Source organism: Panthera onca, chromosome D3 (genome assembly GCF_046562875.1).
Source record: "Panthera onca isolate mPanOnc1 chromosome D3, mPanOnc1 haplotype 2, whole genome shotgun sequence".
NCBI classification, from domain to species: domain Eukaryota; kingdom Metazoa; phylum Chordata; class Mammalia; order Carnivora; family Felidae; genus Panthera; species Panthera onca.
Window position 1 is genome coordinate 73,030,744 of NC_138350.1, and position 22,158 is coordinate 73,052,901.

Consider the following 22,158-nt stretch of genomic DNA (forward strand, 5'->3'; position numbering starts at 1 on the left):
GGAGAAAAAAAAATATTCTATTTTTTTTTCAAAGGCATTTAATGCCAAACACTTTTTTCTTTATACCAGCTACAGTATACCTGATTTATCTAGAAAGTAAGACAAAAATAACTACCGCCAACCTGACTTGCATTTAGGCTAATATTGTTTAGATTGCAGAAAATGAGCATTTGGTCTTTGTAATTCTTTCTCAGTCAAACCTAAAATATAGCCTAATTGAATATTATACTATAAAATAATTACTATATAGTAATTAGTATTTAATACTATTTAGTTCTGTTTTTCCTATGTAGTAATTTAGTACTAATTTACTGTTTAGTAATTACTATAAAACAATTACTATTTAGTAATCACTACAAAATAATTACAGCTTAGTAATTATTTTGTAGTAATTACTAGCTAGTAATTACTGGAGAATAATTACTATTTAGTAATTACTACAGAATAATTACTAAGAGAAGATCATACAAATTTATGCATGAAATATAAGTTCCATGTCTTATTGACCTATGGAATTGCAAGACACTCAAAGATGAATTAATTGATCTGAATAAGTTACAAACTATTTCCAAATTTTTCCATCTGTTCTAAGAAACAGTTCATAAAAAATATATAGTTTTGTCAGTCATTATCATTGGATTCTCATAAGATTTCACATTTTTAATGAAGTAACATGCCAACATGTAGTCATTGGGGACAACAACCCTGAGCTGTGAAAAGGAACCAGGTCAGGAGAGACAGAGGCTCAGCAAGACACATAAACATCTACTTGGGAACATAGTATCAGCACTCATGAAACATCTGAGAAATGATATAAAACAGTAGGAAGTGCAGAGGTGAATAGTGTGGGGCAAATTAAGTGCTGACAGGTATTCTGAACGCTTTTGGCCCATTATTCAATTTTACTCCACATGTGGGAGCAGAGGTTCATATCCTCAAGAGAAGTTTACCAAACGTGTTGAAATTTCAACTATCAAGATTGTCCTTTGCCAAATGTGTCCTCACCTGTTCTATGGAGGGAGAAACAAAGCCCACCAATCCAAATTAGGTTTCATTTAAAAAAATCATATGCTGATATGATTTCCAGCACCTGCATACCTTTTTCACATATTCAGTCTCTTCAATAATCTGAGCTGATGTGGACTCATAGAAGGCAGAATTATCTTCTATTTTACCCCTTGGGGGGACCTCTGTGGTTACGGTTACTGTTGTCATTGTGAATTCTGGCTCTAGGAAAACATAAATCAGTTAGACAAAACTAACTTCTTTGGTGATATGATATAATACGGTTCATAAACTAAAAGAAGTTCTATATTAGCACTGTCATGAAATATAGTACAAAATATTATAAATTACTGATATCTGTATATATCCATAAATCTAGGAATTAATATAAAAAAATACCAGCTGAAGCATTCACTGATTAGAAGTGTAAAAATCAAATTATCTGAGAAGGAAAAATGTAAAGTGTTTTTTTTTTTTTAATTCTACATCACATTGGACTGTACGACCTCATGAGTAGGGACCACAACTTATTCATCTTTATATTCTAGCACATTATTAAGTGCTTAATAAATTACTGTAGAACTAAAATCATATATTATAACAAAATCATATGTATATATCACATATATAAGTGATATGTACCTGTATAAATATATGTAAGTGATATTTACATATATACACATATATCTATATTAATGATATATACATCTATATACACATATGTATATAAGTGATATATGTGTATATACATACATACATATGTCACTTAGATACAAATATATTTATGTATATATCACTTATATACAATATACATTATACTTTATTTATCTCTCAATAGCTATAAAGGTCATCTATGGGAGAACTATTTATAACAGAAAATTATTGGGAAAAGCCCAAATACCCACGACAAGAGGACCAGTTGAATAAACTAGCTACTGCAATGGAGTCTTCCCCAGGATGCATTATTCAATAAAAAAGCATGGTTCAGAAAAGGAAATATAAAGGATACATAGCATCATAATTTCTAAAAGAAGGGAGAGGTGGATAGAAAGGGAAAACCTGTGATTTAAGTTTTGACATTGAACAATGTAATTATTCTACCTAATTATAAAATAAAACTAAATTAAAAAGAAGATGAAATCTTTCAAGATAAGAAATAAAACAAATGAATATATCCGTATATCAGGTTGGTGACATATCCACATGAATTATTTGAAGTGACTTTAAAACAAACCCAGGGACTATTTATCCCAGGTGAGCTATGCCCTAAGAATAGAAAGAATTGCAAAACAATTGGGGTGCCTGGGTGGCTCAGTCAGTTAAGCATCTGACTCTTGGTTTCAGCTCAGGTCATGATCTCATGGTTCATGAGTTCAAGCCCTGCATTGGGCTCTGTTCTGGCAGTGTGGAGCCTGCTTGGGATTCTCTCTCTCTCTCTCTCTCTCTCTGCCCCTCCCCTGCTTTCTCAATCTCAAAAAAAAGAAAATTGCAAAACAATCTTAAACTACACTCACTAATAATATTGTTAGTGGAAATATTGGAGTTGCAATTTTGAAACAAGTATATGCACATAGATGCATAATGTAGAATAAAGCCACAAAGCCATTGTCTTAACATCATTAGGAACTAAGATTTTGAGCGTAAGAGAAAAAAACCCTACAATTATAACAAAAAATGTTCTGTAAAAACCTTATAATCCAAACTGAAATTATGTGTATAAAATAATGATTTATCTTCCTTTAAAAATGTATATTCCAGGTTTGGACACTCCAAAATTTAGAAATACAAGCAATTAATACTCCCAGTGCCCAGACTGTGTTCCCAGTACCATTTTCTACAAAAAGAAACCACAGCCTCTTGAACGATTAAACTTTGGACAAGAAACGTACAAAGTGATTTCGAGATGTCTTGCTATACCAGAAGGCAGAAAGTGATCAAATACTACTCACATAAGACACAAAAATCAAGCTGACAGAGGAATGAATAAAAGAAAGATTGAAACATATAAAAAATTTTGAAGGGCCCCTGTGTGGCTCAGTCGGTTAAGCGTCTGACTCTTGGTTTTGGCTCAGGTCATGATCTCACGGTTCATGGGTTCGAGCCCTGTGTTGGGCTCTGAGCTACTGGTGTGGGGCCTGCTTGGGATTCTCTCTCTCTCCCTCTCTCTCAAAATAAATAAATAAAAACTTAAAAAAAAAGAATTTCTACTAATAAATCCAAATGGACTGATGGAATTAGAAGACTACATTTTGCAATCTCTTAGGAGGTAATGGATCTAAACAATAAATATCAACCAGTCCTAAAATCATTAGGTGAGAGGTTGATGAAGAATGCATTAACCTGGGGTACCACACTAATCAATCTTAACATAAGTAGAAAGAGACAACCAGGTACTTTGTCCTCTAGATGTGGTACAATCATAAGTAGAAAGCATCACCCACAAAGTATGCTTAAAAAAAAAAGTGAACTTGAATCTGATCAAGCCTCTATATCTAAGGACAGTGAGTATCTGAATAAGAGGGAAATGTTCAATGACTCTACAAGGGTGAAGGTTGCGATCGGCCAAATCCCAATTATGTGAAATTTTACAGGAAAATATCTAGTTCCTTCCACAAATTAATTATATAAAGGAAGATGGGGGAGAAGAGAAGGAAAACTGCCATAAATTAAGGCTCTCAAGAAACATGTGACCAAATGCAATATCTGGATCTTCTTTGGCTCTTGATTCAAATAAACCAGTTACATAAAGTCATTTTTGAGACGACTGGGCGGATTTTAACACTGACTGGATAATAGATGATGTTAAAGAATCACTAGTTTTTCTAGGTATGACATTAGAATTATGATAGGTCTTTTGAAAGATCTTTTCTGTTAGTCATAGAGACTGAAATATTTGCAGGTAAAATAATATTACATTTGCAATTGCTGTAAAATGCTCTAGTAGAGAAAAAATCTGGTGGGGTAAAGATGAAAGAAGTTTGGCAAAATGCAGGGAGTTGTTGAAGCAGGCAAGGGCACACTCCTCTGTCTATTTCTGTTTGAAATTTTCATAATAAATAGTAAAGAACAAAAAATAAAATAAAATAAGTAAAACGAAATGCCCTGTGAGGTAGGATTATCATATCACCTTGCTGATAAGAAAGCCAAGACTCCCGTAGGTGGTAACTTACCCAAGGTCACAGTAAAACTAACAGAGCTGTAACTCAAGCCTTTGTCTTCTGGACACCAAGTTCAAGGGTGTTTCCATCACATTAAGCCTGGCTTCCCTAGTGAGAAAAAAAAAAACACCAAAATTTTTTATTTTTTTTATTTTTTAATATATGAAATTTACTGTCAAATTGGTTTCCATACAACACCCAGTGCTCATCCCAAAAGGAAAAACACCAAAAATATTTAAAATTTATCAATGACCTGTGCTGTTAAAGCACACAAAGAATTTTCATATTTTTTGCTAGCATCATTTTAAAACCAGATAGCTTCTGGGATAACTCAAAGTCCTGTGTTTATCCTTTAATCTTCAATGAAATTGACAGAGTATGCCAAGAATTTTCCATTTTATCATAAATCCTCTTAGCCACAATGGCTTCTATTTGTTTTGCCTGAAGTTGATTTGGCAGCTGCAATTCAGCAAGTCTTGTTTGCAGTCTGTGAGTGGAGGTGCCTCTGGTACTTAGTCCTCTGACATCTCTTCTGGGATGAAGTTCTTGGTCCCAAAACAGCATTTAAACGAAACTTGAAATAAAAGCAACATCTACAGAGACAATAAATAGTGTGTCTATAAACTAGAAAGGCACGGTCAGCAAACCATGTGAGCCCAGTCTGGCTTCCCACCTACTTGCAAAGCCTAGGAACTAACAATGGTTCTTACAGCTTTTAATGGTCCAACACACACACACACACACACACACACACACACACCAAAAATCAAAACAAGAACAACATTTTGTGACGCATGAAAACTATATCAAGTGCGGATTTCGTGTCCACAATGAAGGTTTACGATAAACACAGCCATTCATTTATATAGTGTCTGTGCTTTTGCTTTCACAGTGGAGTCGAGTGGTTCTGACAGGGAAAATATGTGGCAAGCAACGTCTCAAATATTTACGATCTGGTCCTTTACAGCAAAAGTTTGCTGCCCCCTGGGTTAGGGTGTAGCACAACCTGTGGGAAAATATAGGCAAGCAGAATAATCAGTTGGGCCTGAGTTCTGTTTTGTTCTCCAGTTCAGTCCCCCTTGATCTATGGTCCCAGTTGATTGATTTGCATTCTTTTTTTCTTTTTAGTGCATTACACACTGTGTACATTAACAAATGATAAGGGGCATTTCAGAACAGGAATTAACCACTCTTCAGAAAGGGTTCTGATGGATTCTCACAGTCTTTCATAATTTGAAAATCACATTGGGCCTCATGTTATATATCCTAAATACACTCTCTTTCATGCCTTTTATTCTTTTTTTTTTTTAATTTTTTTTAACATTTTATTTATTTTTGAGACAGAGAGAGACAGAGCATGAACGGGGGAGGGGCAGAGAGAGAGGGAGACACAGAATCGGAAGCAGGCTCCAGGCTCTGAGCCATCAGCCCAGAGCCCAACGCGGGGCTCGAACTCACGGATCGCGAGATCGTGACCTGAGCTGAAGTCGGATGCTCAACCGACTGAGCCACCCAGGCGCCCCTCATGCCTTTTATTCTTAATATCAAGGAATTATGCTCCTTAATCATTGATATTTCTCAAATTATCGTATCTCCTCCACTCACTGGTTGGGCTATCTTAAACAAGTTACATAAAATTTTAGCCTCGACTTACCTGTATCTGTAAAATAGAGGTAAAACACCTACCTTTGTAATTTTTTAAAAGTTTATTTATTTATTTTGAGAGAGTGAGAGCACGAGTGGAGTAGGGGCAGAAAGAGAGGGAGAGAGAATTCCAAGCAGCACAGAGCCTGACACGGGGCTCGAACTCACAAACTATGAGATCATCACCTGAGCAGAGATCAAGAGTCAGTTGCTTAACCAAATGAGCCACCCAGGCACCCCTCTGAGCATTTTTTTAAAATGTTTTATTTATTTTTGAGAGAGAGAGAGAGAGAGACAGAGTGTGAGCAGGGGAGGGGCAGAGAGAGAGGGAGCCACAGAACCTGAAGCAGGCTCTAGGCTCTGAGCTGTCAGTACAGAGCCTGACGCGGGTCTGGAACTCCTGAACTGCAAGATCATGACCTGAAGTCGGTGCCTTAATGACTGAGCCATCCAGGTGCCCCTGAGGGTTTTTTTTTTTTTTTCAGTTTGTTGGTTGCACAAGGCACTAATGGACAGTAATGGTTAATATGGTCACTCCTATTATTTTATATTATTAATAACCACAGAAGACGTGCAGCCTATAACAGAGGGGCAGTTCATGCTTATCTGGTTGCAAAGTTTATATCCAACTCTATTCAAATGTTCTCTCTTTGACTCAGGAAATTTTTGCGCCCTTGATTTGTATAAAGAAGTCCAAGGGGAGCTTAATCCAGCAAAGTCCAAATTGCCATATGGCATTACCATCCTGGGGAAAATCCATCTTAGCATTTGATTTCTGCCAGGAGTAGATTAGGCAGATAAAATTTTCAAAACAAAACACAATCAGTTAATTAAAGCGAGAAAAGAATTTTATTTGTTTTATGCTAGAGTGATTGAAGAGAGCTTCCAACTGGCATCGTGCCAAAAGGTGTTAGTTTCTAGATCAGGGCTTTTTGAGCAGGGCTCCCAGGAGGAAGGAGTGGTGCTAAGTAGACAGGGCTTTGCCACCTCCACGTGAACCAAAGCAGTTCTGCTTTGTTCTGTCACACACTGAATTGTTCTACGAGGCTTTCTGTGAAGAAAGAACATTCTACAACTCGGCACTCAGCAGCTGTGTGACCTTGGGCAAGTTTCTTAACTTCTTTGTGCCTCGGGTTCCTTAGCAGTAAAATTCAGATAAAATTAATAATGAATAATGATAGAAATAATAAACAATATGAGGTTGTTTGTGAATTAACATTTTCCAAGCACTTAAAACAGCACCTAGCACATAATAAATGATTTGTATGTGTTTGTCCAATGAGTAAATAAAATATGTATCCATTATCCACAATGACTGCTGGTAAGCAATCTGAGTAGTAGAGAAGAAGAACCAGGTAATATTTCAAACAGTCTGCAGACTGAGCGGGCTATAAAGGAAAATCTGCTTCTGGGATTTTAAGACTGGCAAATCCACGGTATTGGTTCTTTCTCAATAACACATCAATAATTCATCACCTGATTAAGCTAACATATAATGAGTAGTTTACAGTGTATAAAGAAATTCATAAGCGTTAATTGTAATCTGTGTGATCAACCAACACATCCATGGGCGCCCAGGATAATGTAACTAAACCTACTTCTCTATTTAATGACATAAGAATGGCTTATCCATTATACAATAAACACATCAAAGGCCCTGTTGTGGAGCTGAATTTTGCTCCCTCCCCATTCCTATGTTGAAGTCTTGACCCCCAGTATCTGAGAATGTAACCTTATTAGGAAATAAGATTATTACCGATGTAATTAGTTAAACGAAGTCACACTGGAGTAGGCTGGGCCCTTCATCCATCATGACTGGTGTTTTTATAAAAATTTGGACACAGAGGTACACAGGAGAATGCCACATAAAGTTGAAGATAGAGAACAAGGTGATGCTTCTACCCGCCAAAGAATACCTTAAAATTGCAAGCAAACCACCAGAAGCTGGAGGAAAAACATGGAACAGACTCTTCCTCACAGCCTCGGAAGACCCCACCCGACCAACACCTTGACCTTGGGCTTCCAGCTTCCACAACAGTGAGACAAGAAATTACTACGTTTAAGCCACTTAGCTTGTGGTACTCTGTCAGAGCAGTCCCAGGAAATGAATACGGGAACTGTTTATACTCTAGAGATGCTAACAAAGGTATTGTCTTCCTCTATGTAACCTTTGATCGATTCATTCATATATTGAATATTCATTAGAATACAGCTGTGTCGGGTGCTGTGGCCACAGAAATGCAGCAGACACCCTGCCTTCTCGGGACTTTCAGTACGGAGAGGAGACAGACATTGAACAAACCAGTGAATACACAGGGAATGTAGCGAGAGGTGGGTGACAAGAGTGATGGAGAAAAGTCGCGAAGGGTAACAAAATAAAAGGAGGTGCTGTTTTGGGTCAGTGGTGAGGGAAGGCCCATCTGAAGAGGCGGCGTTCAAGCAAAAGACTTGACTAAAAAGACTGAATTTGTGTGGCCACCTGGGAGAAGAGGATGCCAGGCAAAGCGGGGAGCAAGAGAAAGGCTGGAAGTTGCTTGGAATAATGTTCTTGGAACAACAAGGTATGCAATGTAGACTGCCACTTCTTTTTCTTTTCTTTCAATGTAGCAGGGATTTTTTTTTTTTTAAGACTGAAACTTGTTAAGACTTCCAGTTGACTAGAGGAGGTGTCTCCTTAGCTACTTCAAACAGGGCTACTCCTGGCTGGTATGGCTCTCTCAAGGTTGAAGGAAAGGCAGGGTGTAGCAAAGTGCGGGAGAAAGTGTGCCACAAGGCATATGCAACTGACTCCAGGTCCGTGCACAGAAGGGACAGTAAAGTTCAGCTGACTGCACAGCGGTATTCTCAACTCACTTCTATGGGCGTTACCTGAAAGGCACCATGGTGGATACGTGCGTGTTTTGACTGTCCAGCACTTGAATCTCCTCCCCAGATTATGTGGAATCACACCTGTATGAGTCTTTGCAGGAAAGGTCCCTTACTTGTTCTTCCTCACTCCCTGGGGCTGGAGAAAGTGAGCCACTTGAGTGCTCCCATCTGGAAACAGCACTCAGGGATTGGCCCTTGGCACGTTGAAGCTGGAGGCAGTGAAAGCCCCATAATTCTCCTGGGAAGGGAAGGAGCCTGGCATAGAGCGGGGCTTTGTGTCCAGATGGCAGCAACACCAGTGGTGGTATCTAGGGACCAGTGGCGATGCCAGGACTCTATCTTACTCTCGTGACAGACTGATCTTTGATCAAGTACCAGCACACTGGATTCTTCCATTTCCAAACCAGTAAGCTCCTTTTCAACTTAAATTGTCTAGAATCAATTCGCTTAACTGACTGGTTTGCAACCAGGAGCCCCGACTGGTTTTAGCACAGTTTCTGAGTTGTCAGTTTCTCGGTTCTGAACTAACAATATTGAATATTGTTTCATCATTTTTGGTCACTATTGTTTGGATCTTAGATATTAGAAACTGAAAAGGTAAGTTGCAATAAAAGTGAACAAGGGTAATTAGGTTATGTGAGGGAAAAAAGCTAACATATCTCCAAGCCCTTGGCGAGACTGACCGTGTGCTGAATATTAAACAGCACACCTGTTCTGCAACTACATTACACAGCACAATGGTGACATCCAGTGTCAGCTGGCTAAATCTCAGGTGACTGTGCAGTTTACCTGAACATAACAAAGACTATTTCAAAAGCCATGCATGTTAACACTGAGCTCAAGTAATAATAACGTTGTTTTCAAGTAATAATCTAAGATTTTTTAAGCAGAATTAATTTTACTCATTTGTGACACTCATATGTATACAAACATGTATCTACATCATGACCCATGCTATAGAAAGGTCTTAGATATGAAATAAAAGCTATTTCATTTTTTAAAAGGATCGAAACATTGGCACAAATACAATATACAAATAAGTGCAATTGACAAACACTGTGCCATTTACTAAAAATCATTTTCCCTATATTGTCAAAATTGATCATTACAATATACTGTGCTATATCTATTATCTGTATATCTGTGGCTATATTTAAATCCACCCATACACATAGGTATAATGCAACCAAGTCACAGAAAAGTGATATAAGTTTTTCAGGGTCATAAACTGACCTCTCCACTTGAGCCCAGGTGAAGTGACCTTAAATCCAGGTATCTCTGTAATGAAATAATCTATCTTCATAGTTCATTGGCATAATTTGAAATTTTGAAAACAGCTGAAGATTTCACCTAGTGCCCAGTATAGCAGCTAAACTACAAAAGGTACAAATCACATGAATCCATTCCAACTTGGGGAAGACTAGGGAAAAGAGACAGAGCCTGCTGAGTGCCTACTATATTCAAGCTAGAGTTTGCTGCCTTTAATAATCCTCATAAACACCCTGAGAGGTTGGTGTCATTAGTCCCATTTTACAGATGAGGAAATGAGGCTGAACAAGATTAAGCAAAGACAGCTAGTGAATGATGGTCGTGGATCGCAAGCCATAAGTCTGCTGGCTCTTTCTAACTTACTACCTTGCTTTCTGCTGAATTCTGAATGGGTTTCTAAGTCTAATTTCTTAGGCCCAAGTTAGTATAGTAGTCAGGTCACTAAGTAACAGTCAATTTACTCCTGCTGTGAGCTCCCCAGTGTGTCCTTTTGAAACATGAGCAGATGTTTCTGTCTCAGTAGATTTATTCCACAAACCGAAGCAGTATGGCTTCATGGTGTAAAAAACGGTGGGTTCAGACCGCAGCTTATTGAGGACATTTGATTACAGGACATCACTTGGAAGTGTCAATGTCTAAGCTCAGCTGTCCCCTCACTATCCACTCTCCACCACCCACCCCTAATCAGTCAACTATTCTTTCTGCTCTGACCTCAGTTAACAACTCAGAAGCCACTTACGACTTATCAGTGAAGAGAAAATGAAAAGCAGCACACATTAATGATCTATATCTGAGTCATGGGTAAATTTACAAGGAAGGTGCCCTTTCGGAAAATTTCTGTTGTGGCTTTATAAAATATTTGAAGAGTGGAGGGCTCAGGAATCTACTGCACGTCTTTAGCTTCTGAAACTCATCTTGGAATAGTTTCGCTTCAACATAATTTCCTTCATTGAAAAAATTATCTACTGAGGGGGCAAGACAGAAAATACCAGGTTTGAATGAGGATGTAGAACAGCTGGAACTCCTGTCTGTTGCTGACAGGTATGCAAAAGGGGCAGCCATGTTGGAGAGCCCTTAGGCTGTTTCTTATAAAGCTATGCACACACTGTACAACCCAGCAATCCCACTTCTAGGTATCAACCCAAGTTAAATGAAGCGCTATGTTCCATAAAGCACAAATGTTTCTATTTGCCAAACACTGGGAAAAATTCAAATATTCATCCACAGGTTGAATCTCAGTCATCAATAGGGAAGAATGAACTACTAGGGCAACTGGGTGGCTCAGTTGGTTAAGCGTCCAACTCTTGATTTTGGCTCAGGTCATGATCTCACAGTTCGTAGTATTGAGCCCCACGTCAGGCTCTGTGCTGACAGTGTAGAGCCTGCTTGGGATTCTCTCTCTGCCCCTCCCCTGCTTGATTGCTCTCTCTTTCTCTCTCAAAAAAATAAATAAACATTAAAAAGAAAGAATGCGTGCATGTCCCCACCAATTTCAGAGCATATAAAAGTGGGAAGGGCAATGACAGGTTCTTGTAAATGGTATATGACTCTTAGATGACATTTGGAATGACACTGTCAGTGGAAGTCTAGAAAAATGCACTTCTTCTAGAAGTTTTTGAACCTTACCAAGTTAAAAAAAAAAAAGGCATTACCAGTGGAGACTGATTAATTCATCCAATCACAGATCATCAAAACCACAGTGTTCTCACCCAAGGGATTTCAGTAAGTTGTTCCAGTATTTCAAGCAGAAAGAAGAAGAAGAAAAAAAAACGAGTTCTATTCAGCACATTCAGCTTTGGAAAACTACATTATTTAATCTAAACTATCTTGCTTTCAAATTTTAGAATTTTAAAAATAAAATCCTTTGCATTCCAAGTCGTCAATAAAATCAACCTTTAAATTATATTAATGCTCTTTTTTTCCCCAATAGGAAAGTGTAATGTCAGCAGTAACTTCCACGCATGAAGAGATATATTGTCTTCTCTTGAGTTTCACAGAATCTGCCAACTTTGAATAGAAGGGTTTCTACTCAACCGGAGAAATCCTTCTAAGAGGATCTTTAAGCATAAATTGTCAAGTGTAACCTAAGAATGCATTTGCTGTAGTAGTCCGCACAAAGCAGGGTGAGTGGGGGTTCTGACTGAGCAGCTGTTCAAGGTTCCTGATTCCTAAGAGAGGGAAACCAAAGGTCAATGCTTTTGCAGTGCTAAAAATTTCTGATATGCTTTACGTTAAGTGTGCCATTAAAATATGTTATTAGGAAGCACTCATATTTTTGAGAGTACTTCAGTTATCACTGTTAAGTAAAACAATCATCAAAATTCGCCCACTCTAAATGCATCATTTGTGAAGAGCAGGTAGCAAAGGAGATGTAGTCTCTTCGCAAATATTAATGTCAAGAGTGAAACATCTTCCTGCGCCTGCGTGGCTCAAGTTGGTTAAATGTCCGACTTTGCCTCAGGTCATAATCTCACGGTTCATGGGCTGACAGCTTACAGCCTGGAGCTGCTTTGGATTCTGTGTCTCCCTCTCTCTCTACCCCTCCCCTGCTCACCCTCTGTCTTTCTCTCTAAAAAAATAAGTAAACATTAAAAAATTAAAAAAAAAAAAAGAGTGAAACATCTTCCGAGTCCAACCTAGAATACCAAATGACTCATGCTTTGTGTTCCTTGCACAGGGTTGACTATTTACTCTTTTTGTGGGAACGTCATAGAAAGATCACAGCTATGGCAAACACAGAAACTATTGGTGTATTCCATACCATGAATACATTTTTCATAAGTATAAATAAGAGGTTGGATCCTACAATTATTTCACATTATGCTACCATGGAAGCTGGGCCACAGTATCTGTCTTACCACTTAAAGGTAAATGCAGAAATATCTACCCGCTGGTGAACAAAATGTGGGCTAGCTACACCACGGAATGAGTATTAGTTAGCAATAAAAAGGATCCAACTACTGATACATGCTACACCTCATGTATGAACCTCAAAAACACTGTTCTACGTGAAGGAAACTAGATGCTAAAGACTATATATATTTTGTCATCCCATTTGTGTGAAATGTCCAGAAAGTCAAATCAAAAGAGAGAGAAAATAGATCAGTGGTTGTCTGGGAATGGGGTTGAGGACAGTCATAACAAATAGGCAGGTGGAGTCTTTCAGGGATAATGAGAATGTTCTAAAATTGGATGGCAGTGATGGATTGGCCTCTGGTCACAATTCCATAAATTTACTAAAAATCATTGGGTTACACACTTGGATATATTTTACGGTATGTAAAGTATGCCTCCAATAAGCTGTTTTAAAAAAAAAAAAAACAGCAACAACAACAACAAGCGAAAATACCTTGGGTAAAATAAGTCTTTTCCTCTGGGGTAAAATATAATTGCAGTCATATTTTTCTAATTTATAGGACAAAATAATCTGATAAGATAGAAGCTTCTCAATATGAAGTTTCTCATTCATTGATTTATATGCTAAATTACTGGCATCCACAGTGAAAGTTTGGTTTTTATTTAACTGGCATGAAAATTGATAGTTAGCTATTTCAGGCTTAATATCTCAATTTTTCTTAATATTAAACCCAGAACACGTGATTTCCAAGTTCTTCCCCAACCTAAGCAAAAGAGAAAAACACTGACCTGAATAAAATATAAGTTCCTTTACACTTTTGAGAGTTGACTATTGAAATCCGTACAGAGTGTGTGATCTGAAGATGATCTAGTTTCAGTTACTGTCAAAATTGATGGATGATCGTTGATACGGTTCTTATCTATGAGCTTCAGGTATCCTGGAGGACTCCAGCATTGCGTAAATTCCACGAGGACAGGAATGTGACTTATTTCTTACTTACACAAAGCTGTATCCACCGCCCCCTCCTGACTTGAACTCCGAACACGGTGGCCTACTCAACAGGTGCTCAAGAAATGCGTGAGTGGGCCCACATATGCACCAATTATTGTCTAACACTGAATGTGCTCACACTCTTGCTTTTGTTTTCTACAAACCCATGTAGATGACCGTTTTCACGCTTCTTAAAATGCAAATTCACTTGAACATGTTATTAAATTGATAATAACATTCTGCCATTATGAACTTTTCCATTGATAAATGGCTTATAATTTTTCTGTAAATATCCCAGTTCAAAAGGTTTGAAACCACTCCTTTAAAATACTTTTAGATTCCCTTCAAAACCTTCCGCCCCTTCCTTTTTCAGTCATTATTCCAAACAAATAAATATACACCTAATTTTTCAGCGTCAGTCAGGATTTGGACGGCAACTCAAGCCCGCTGTCCAGCACATTGTAAATCAATCGGCTAACAAATAACATGACTGTTATTATTAATTCACCAAATCATAAAGGTGAATGATATAACTGAAATAGTGTCGGTATTTACTTCAAAAGTCTCTTTTTAGTTAGTGCAAGCTTATCTACCAAATTTACTTAGCAAATCACAAAGACAGGAACCTTATGAAATTTGCCAGAGTCTCAGGACGTGTAAGCTGTTTTCATTCTTTCTCTAAGTAGCTGAGCAGCCACCAGGGTATTCCTTGCCTTAGGCACAAATTCCTCTGTGTCAGGGACCTTCACTCTCAAACTCTCAGTGTTGGGGAGGGGTGGGGCTGTGAGAGAGGGAGAGGGAGACAGGCCAGTAAAGGAAACAACAGCACCAATTGTGTCTGCCAGGGTACCTGAGACTCTGGCTCAGATCATATTTCTGAAAAACCAGGCTTCTGCAGAACTGAAGATTTAATAGCATTAGGCAAAATCAAAAGGACAGATGATCTTTTCCCTATTGCAAATGCAGAAGAATTCCCTTTGATGCTTCATTTGGTCTATGGATACCAAGAAAGTAAAGAGAGTTTTGATTCCTAAAATAACAACGATAGTATAAGGGTAATCAGACACAGCCCAGTCACGTTTGGGGCTAAACGCTTCTTCTGACCTTACATATGTCTATTCCCCCCCCCCCCCCCCCCCCCCCCCCGCCTTCTGAAGAAGGCTGAAAAGCTTACAGCCATGTCCTCACCCAATCCAAAAACTACTTTTGCACTACGCTGCGCTATTCTTCAGTAAGATAATACTGCTCCTTTGCACAACTACCCAGCGCTCTGTAACTTCCAGCTCCACCATCCCACGATGGTAGCAAACTGTCAACCAGTGGGCAGTTCTCTTTTTGCTACACCGGCGGCTACAGAAGCCAGCACGAATGAACGAAGGGTAAGACAACCACCTTTATTCATTCATCTGTGCTCTTAAACGTTGTGGGCCCAGGTGACCTGTCAAAGCAACCATGCGGGCGTTCCAAGGCGACAGCAAGTCTTCCGGTCCTCCCAGCCGTGGAGACCTCCTGGCAAAGGAGGTCTAACCTAAAACACTGACCTAAATAAATAACCAGGTGTGCACCGGGCTAAGGAGGGTTGTTCTTTCTCCCGGGGGGGGGGGGGGGGGGGGGAGGTGGGGGAAGGCAACTCTTTCTCTTCCAGGCAGAAACTTCTCAGCCAAGGAATCAGAACCCAGGACACAGAGAGGTTTACAGAAAGGAATATCCTCCTCACCAAGACCGGTGTGTGCCCGGGGTGCACTGAGCTGCTCCGAGGGCCCCGGGCGCCCACTCACCTGGGCGGGGGTGGCGGGGAGTGGCCTGGCGCGCGCCACAGGGGCTGAGATCTCCGACCGCCGGGGCTCGCCTCCCAGGGAGCGCGCTGAGCCAGTGCGGGGTCCCGGCGCTGCTCTCCCGCCTCTGGCCTGGGTCGGCTCCGTGGGGCGCCGGTGGCTCCTCGGTGTCTAGATTGGGCTCCGCCCCGCAGGGCGCGTCCGGGGCAGAGTTCGCCGCCGGGGAGACTCCGGGGAGGAGCCTGGGCTCCCGCCGCGCCCCGGGGCACCGGCCCTGCTCTGCGCACCCGGGTGTGCGCTCCCCGCACCCCCCCCCGCCCCCCACTTCCCGCCGCCCCAGGTCCAGAACCCTGCACGCCTCTCCGTAGAGTGATGTGAAGGGGGTATCGCTACTGCTTTTGAGGAAGGTTCTGTTTGCACTCTCAGTTCGCAAACTTTTGTCTTCGTGGTTTATCATAAAACTTCTGATTGTAGAGTAATTTTAGATTTAAGAAAAAGTTGCAGAGCTAGGACAGACTTCCCTAAACCCCTCAGCCCGTGCCCCCTTGATATTCACACCCCACGTGTGTGTATGTTACACGGGTGCAGGGTACATTTGTCAAAACTATGAAATTAACATTGGCCTGTTGCTATGAGCTGAACTCCGTCTTACACAGATTTTGCAAGTTTTCCTGTCTGTTTCAGGATCCCCCAACCAGGATTGCACCCCGCATTTAGCGTCTTGTCTTGGTGTGTTAACAGTTTCTGCGTCTTGTTTTTCTTGACGGTTTTAAAGGATTCTGCTAAGCTATATCGTGGATAGCTCTCATTTCGTTTTGTGTGATGTTTTCCTCATGATTAAAGTGTGGTTATGGGCAAGTGCCTTTCTCATCACCGCCTTCTGTCGGGATACACCATAGCAAGGTGAGTTAACATTTATCACTTGGTTAAAGTAGTGTCTGAGAGCTCTCTCCACTGCACACTGTTTTTCTTTTTCCATACTCTTTTCTTTGGATGGGAGTCACTAAGTTCAGCCCATATCAAGAGAGGAGGGTGGGGAAATCAAACTCCACCTAGAGGGTGGGAAAGCGTATCTACCTATATTACTGGAATTATTCAGTAAGGAGGATTTATTCCTCCTGTCCCATTTATTAATCTAGTCAATCATATATTTATATCAGCATGGACTCATGTATGTTCACTTTATACTTTGTGCTATAATGAAATACTATATTATTTATTATGTTGATCAAAGTGTTCCTGCTTTGAATACTGGGAGCTCTTTGAGGCTGGCTCCTGTGTCCCTTTGAAAGTTCATAAACATTTAGGGCTGGGGATAAAAACCTCACTAGTTATTGGCTCCACCCCTCTCACATTTAACGAATGTAGAAAACTGAAGCCCCAATCCCCTAATATCGAAGGGCTTTTCTGAATCTTCCTGGGAATCCTATGATTACTGGTTTCCAGCCTGGTAAAAGAAAGGCAAAAGAAATGCTTCTTGGTTTGTTTGTTTGTTTGTTTGTTTGTTTTCCTAACAGGTGAACTTGTGGATTGGGATCCATCCGGAGAAGTTAAAGTTGAGGTTTCTTTAGGTAAATTTTGGTTAACGAATCCTTGTGTTTCTATTAAATAGATATATGTATATTCACAGACAAACCATGTTCCAAAATTAGCCATGGGTATTTATAACTGCTTTAAACATTGAAGAAATCCAGCTGCCAAAGATCCTTTGTTACATTGCTTTAGATTGCTCATGTTTGCATTTGCAAGCTGGTCCTGTAAACATGACATTTCCTCTTTCTGAGCTGGAATCTCCTTCAGCATTTGATGCTGGCCTGCCTTCTGTGACCCTCACCTCTCTTTCCGCCTTTAACCTTTCTTGGACAGAGGAATCTACTCCATTAGTCCTGGGTTTGCCAGGGAAGCACAGGATGGATTGACCAGTGAGTAATCCAGCTCCACTGAGGGAAGAGATTTTCTACTTTTTAAGCATTTTTGACAAAGTTACTAAAAAGAATATACTTAGGTATTTGTCCATTTTGGAAAACTGAAGCTTTTCCATATTGTATATAAGTCCTAGCATAGCCCAGAGAAATTGACAAGATTGGTGGTGAAGGTGAGATATCTGTGCACTTTCCTGGAGGGAGAGGATTTTAACTGAAAGTAGTAATTTTAAAAACATTTTTTTTCAATGTTTATTTATTTTTGAGAGACAGAGACAGAGCGTGAGCAGGGGAGGGGCAGAGAGAGAGGTAGAGACAGAATGGGAAGCAGGCTCCAGGCTCTGAGCTGTCAGCACAGAGCCTGACGCAGGGCTGGGACTCTTGAACTGCGGGATCGTGACTTGAGCAGAATCGGAAGTCGGACACTTAACCGACTGAGCCACCCAGCCGTCCCTGAAAGTAATAATTCTAATCGGTATCGAGTACTGACTGCATTTCATTGTTCTGCAAATGTACTATTACCTAAATAATTTTAATAACTCTGTGGGGAGGAGAGCGGGGAACCACTCAGGATTAACGAGAACGTGGAACTATAAAATATTAGTAAACTACATAGTGCTGCTCAAGAGAATCCATAAACCGCCCTTAAATTTAAAACTCTAGTGGTATGTCTTACAGGATGGAAATTGAGGGAAGGGGGCTCAATGTTTATGGATTTCTCTTATAGCTATAGCATTTGATTGCTATTTTGATGACAGAATATACATAAATCATTTTAAGTAACCAAATTTTCTGAGTCTGCTTTTCTTCACATGTTACCTACCCTTATCCACATTTAAAAAAACAAAAGTATTGGTATTTTAGTATTATATGTTTTTTGGAAAGGCTTGGATTGGTTTGGCTGGGTAGGGACTAAAGCACCTCAAACCACCCTCACTGAATAAATATTAGGACCCTGTGTAGGGCGTTCACCAACATGGAAGGATTTGGGAGGAGAAAGAAAGTACCAGATGCCGTCTTGCCTCCCAGAGCACACGACACATTGTTGTCTGGGTTAAAAGAGGGTCTGACTGTAAATCAAGAACCCACATTCAGAGCCTGTGCCTCGTGGCGTTCAGACTGGGGCTCATATTTGGAACCACCGTTGTTTGTTTCTGTTGAGGGTTATTTGCTAAAAGGAAATTTTATATATATTTTATTTTTTTATTAAAAAAATTTTTTAACGTTTTTTATTTATTTTTGAGACAGGGAGAGACAGAGCATGAACAGGGGAGGGTCAGAGAGAGAAGACACAGAGAGGGAGACACAGAATCTGAAACAGGCTCCAGGCTCTGAGCTGTCAGCACAGAGCCCGATGCGGGGCTTGAACTCACGGACCGTGAGATCATGACCTGAGCCGAAGTCGGCCGCCCAACCGACTGAGCCACCCAGGTGCCCCTATATAATATATTTTAAAATGCAAGCCCTACCATGTCATTTCTGTCCCCTCCACCCCCCCCCCCCCACCCCAAACACACACATTACACACACACACCACCACCATTCAGTAGAAAACTTTGCTGTCCCCTCGTGACCTCGGGCTTAGAGCCTAACCCTCCCCAGGGCAGAGAAGTCCTCACCTCCATCTTTCCTGCTCCCTCTCTTGCCACATTGCCGCACTGCTTGCCAGCGAGGTGCGATGGCTTATGGTGTTCCAAACCCACTCTTGTATCTCACTTTATTCCTTTTTGCTCTAGTTCCCCCCCCCCCACACACACACCCTCACCCCACAGACTAGAATGCCCTTTCCCCTCCTCTTTGCCTGGAAATTCCTGCTCACTTTATTCCTTATGTATAGGGAAACCTTCCCTTGAGATCCCCCACCGACTTTGAGCACGCCCGTAGATCTTCCCACAAAATGCTCCCTATGTTGCATGTTATTGTATTCGTTTCCCATGGCTGTAACAAATGACCACAATCTTGGTTGTGGGCACCTGGGTGCTTCAGTCGGTTAAGAGTCCGACTTCAACCCAGGTCATGGTCTCCTGGTTCATGAGTTCAAGCCCCGCGTCGGGCTCTGCGCTGACAGCTGGGAGCCTGGAACCTGCTTCCAATTCTGTGTCTCCCTCTCTCTCTCTGCCCTTCCCCTGCTTGCGCTCTGTCTCTGTCTTTCTCAAAAATAAAAGTAAACACTAAAAAAAAAAATTTAAATGCGCATTTATTATCCAACAGTCTGTGGGTCAGAAGTCTGACCTGGTGCTCACTGAGCTAAAATCAATACATCGGCAGGCTGCGCTCCTTTCGGAGGCTTTAGGGGAGGATCTGTTCTCTTGCGTCTTCCATCCTTTCTAGAGGCTGCCTGCATGTTTTGGTTTCTGGCCCCTTTCTCCAATTTCAAAACCAGCAACACTTCTCTCTCTGACTCTCCCTCTTTCACTTGCAAAAACCCTTGTGATTTCATTGCATTCAGCTGGATAATCCAGGATAATCTCTCCCATTTTAAGATCTTCATGGTAGTCATAGCTGCAAAGTCCGTTGTGCTATGGGAGATTACATATGCAGGGATGCGCAGGTCCCAGAGGTCAGGACACGGACTTCTCTGAGGGGCCATCATTCTGCCCGCCACACTGTACTGCTAAATCACTTTTATATTTCAAGTTTTGTTATTAAATATTTTATCTTGTATGGCACAAAATCAAAATGCTGGGCAAAATTATGAAGGAGTCATGCTCCCATTCCTTTTTAGTGATGCCCTGCTTGCCTTTCTCCTCCTTTCTCTCCCCTTCCCATGGCACCCCCACAATGCCACCCTAAGGGGCGAGTACCTGATGGTGGGCGATTTTCCAAATGTTTTTTTCTCCCCCATACCTATAGCCTTCTTGAGCTTTCTGGGACTTGCTGAGTGGAGAAGAGAATGTAAATGTAGAAATTAAGGCATTTGGTCCTGACAGAATTGAACTCTGTAGGCCACTGGGAGTCTCGCAGACTGAATTCTGAGCCAGGGAAAATGCACTGTACCTGAATGTGTCTCACCAGCTTGGGACAGCAATCCATCTACTCTATGCAAGCTGCTGTCCTAAGTGCTGGGGTCAATTTTTATCATTTTAAAAGTTTTTTTTTAATGTTTATTTATTTTTGAGGGGGGTGGGGCAGAGAGAGAGGGGAGCAGAGGATATGAAGGCGGCTCTGTGCTGACAGCAGAGAGCCTGACATGGGGCTCGAACTCAAGAATTGTGAGATCATGACCTGAGCCGAAGTCTGATGCTTAACCAACTGAGCCACCCAGGCCCCCCAACTTTTATAATTTTAAATTTCATTGAATTTGTACTTTAAATGGGTAAGTCACATATGCACATGGAAAATAACTACACATACAATTACATAGAAAATTAAAATATTTCCAAACAACAAACTATCACTGACCAGTAGGAGACCTAACCAGTACTAAAAGACTGAGAGAGAGAGAGAGAGTGTACTGACTTCAGTCAGTGCCCTAGGGAAATCCTCAATAGGAGTAGGATTGGAACTGGGTTGTAAGTATAAATACCATGTTATATGAGAGAGCATGGGAGCCTTTTGAGCTCAGACACAAGCAGCAGCACAAAGAGAGTACATGTTCAGGCAGATTTGTGAGCTACTAAGCAGACCAGTCCAGCTGGACCACAAGAGACTAATAGGAGACATAACAGAGAGGTGGGGTGTAAATCATGTGTAAAACACAAAAGGTTCAGGTAATATATTTTTCTCGTCCATCTCTTCTAAGAAAAGAAGGAAAAAATCACTGTAGGAAATGAAGCTCCGGGTATTGTTATGAGTTCATAAGTAAAACCCTTCACAAATGTTTATGAACAATAAATCAGCATCTGCTTGTATATACAAGTCTGTCTAAACAGGTGAATCTTTTTCTAAGACTCCTTGCTCATAATGGACACAGAAACCATAACATAACCAAGGGTAATGTTCAAAATATGTGCCGATTGAGGAGTGGCACCAGCCAATCAGAAAAGCCTCCAGCCAAAATGAACTGGTAATGGATGAGGCAATGGGGTTCAGCCGAAGGATATCATTATTTACAATTATTACCGCTGTCTCAGCGTAACTAGATGTTCTTTCATTTTCTTTTAAAAATTCTCTTTCAAAGCACACAGTTGGGTATGTTTCTTTGGACTTAATAAATTCTGATTGCTACATCTTTTTTTTTCTGTGATGAGCTTGGTTCTCTCTGCCTCAGCAGTAGCTGGAGTAAGAAGTGTCATTTCCTGTCATAGACTCTGGGCCTGGAGTTCTCTCTTGTCCAGCAAGAGAGTGGACACAGGATTGAAATGCTAGAGAGGCTAATGTCCGGGAGGAGACAAGAGACCCAAGTAAGGGTCCTTGCTGTGTTTTTATTAGGATCGGAAGACTTACAAAGGTGATGGACATGCACAAAGAAACAATGAAACCGTGAACATGAACTCATGGGCGTGAGGGAAAGGGGGTTTTGAAGATATGTGGTTTTAGGGGTTTGGGTTAATACAAAACAAAATTCTGGTGCTGGGCAGAAGGTTGTTTACAGCAAACATGAGGCACCACCTCTGTTTACTTGAACTGGTCTAGGAGACAAGAAAGACAGACATGTACCTCAGGGTCAACAAGGCACCTTTCTTTTGCTAATTAGCTCCACTCTGGGCAACTTCGGTCTATAGCCCTGT

General features: G+C 40.7%; 1 protein-coding gene across 3 annotated transcripts in view; it reads right to left on the reverse strand.

The window, feature by feature from the left end:
- CCDC68 (coiled-coil domain containing 68) overlaps positions 1-15,742 on the reverse strand; it is a 49,105-nt gene extending 33,363 nt beyond the window's left edge. For 2 of the 3 annotated variants that reach the window (XM_078435220.2, XM_081790832.1), the window contains exons 1-3: positions 11,597-14,914; positions 4,176-4,271; positions 1,099-1,229 (exon numbers count right to left, since the gene is read on the reverse strand). In XM_078435220.2, coding sequence (XP_078291346.1) covers positions 1,099-1,215 — 117 coding nt within the window. In that variant the 5' untranslated portion in view covers positions 1,216-1,229; positions 4,176-4,271; positions 11,597-14,914. Of the gene's footprint in view, positions 1-1,098; positions 1,230-4,175; positions 4,272-11,596; positions 14,915-15,569 lie in introns of those variants that run through there. The other variant, XM_078435221.2, reaches the window with a different exon arrangement.
- Between the last annotated feature and the right edge of the window lie 6,416 nt (positions 15,743-22,158).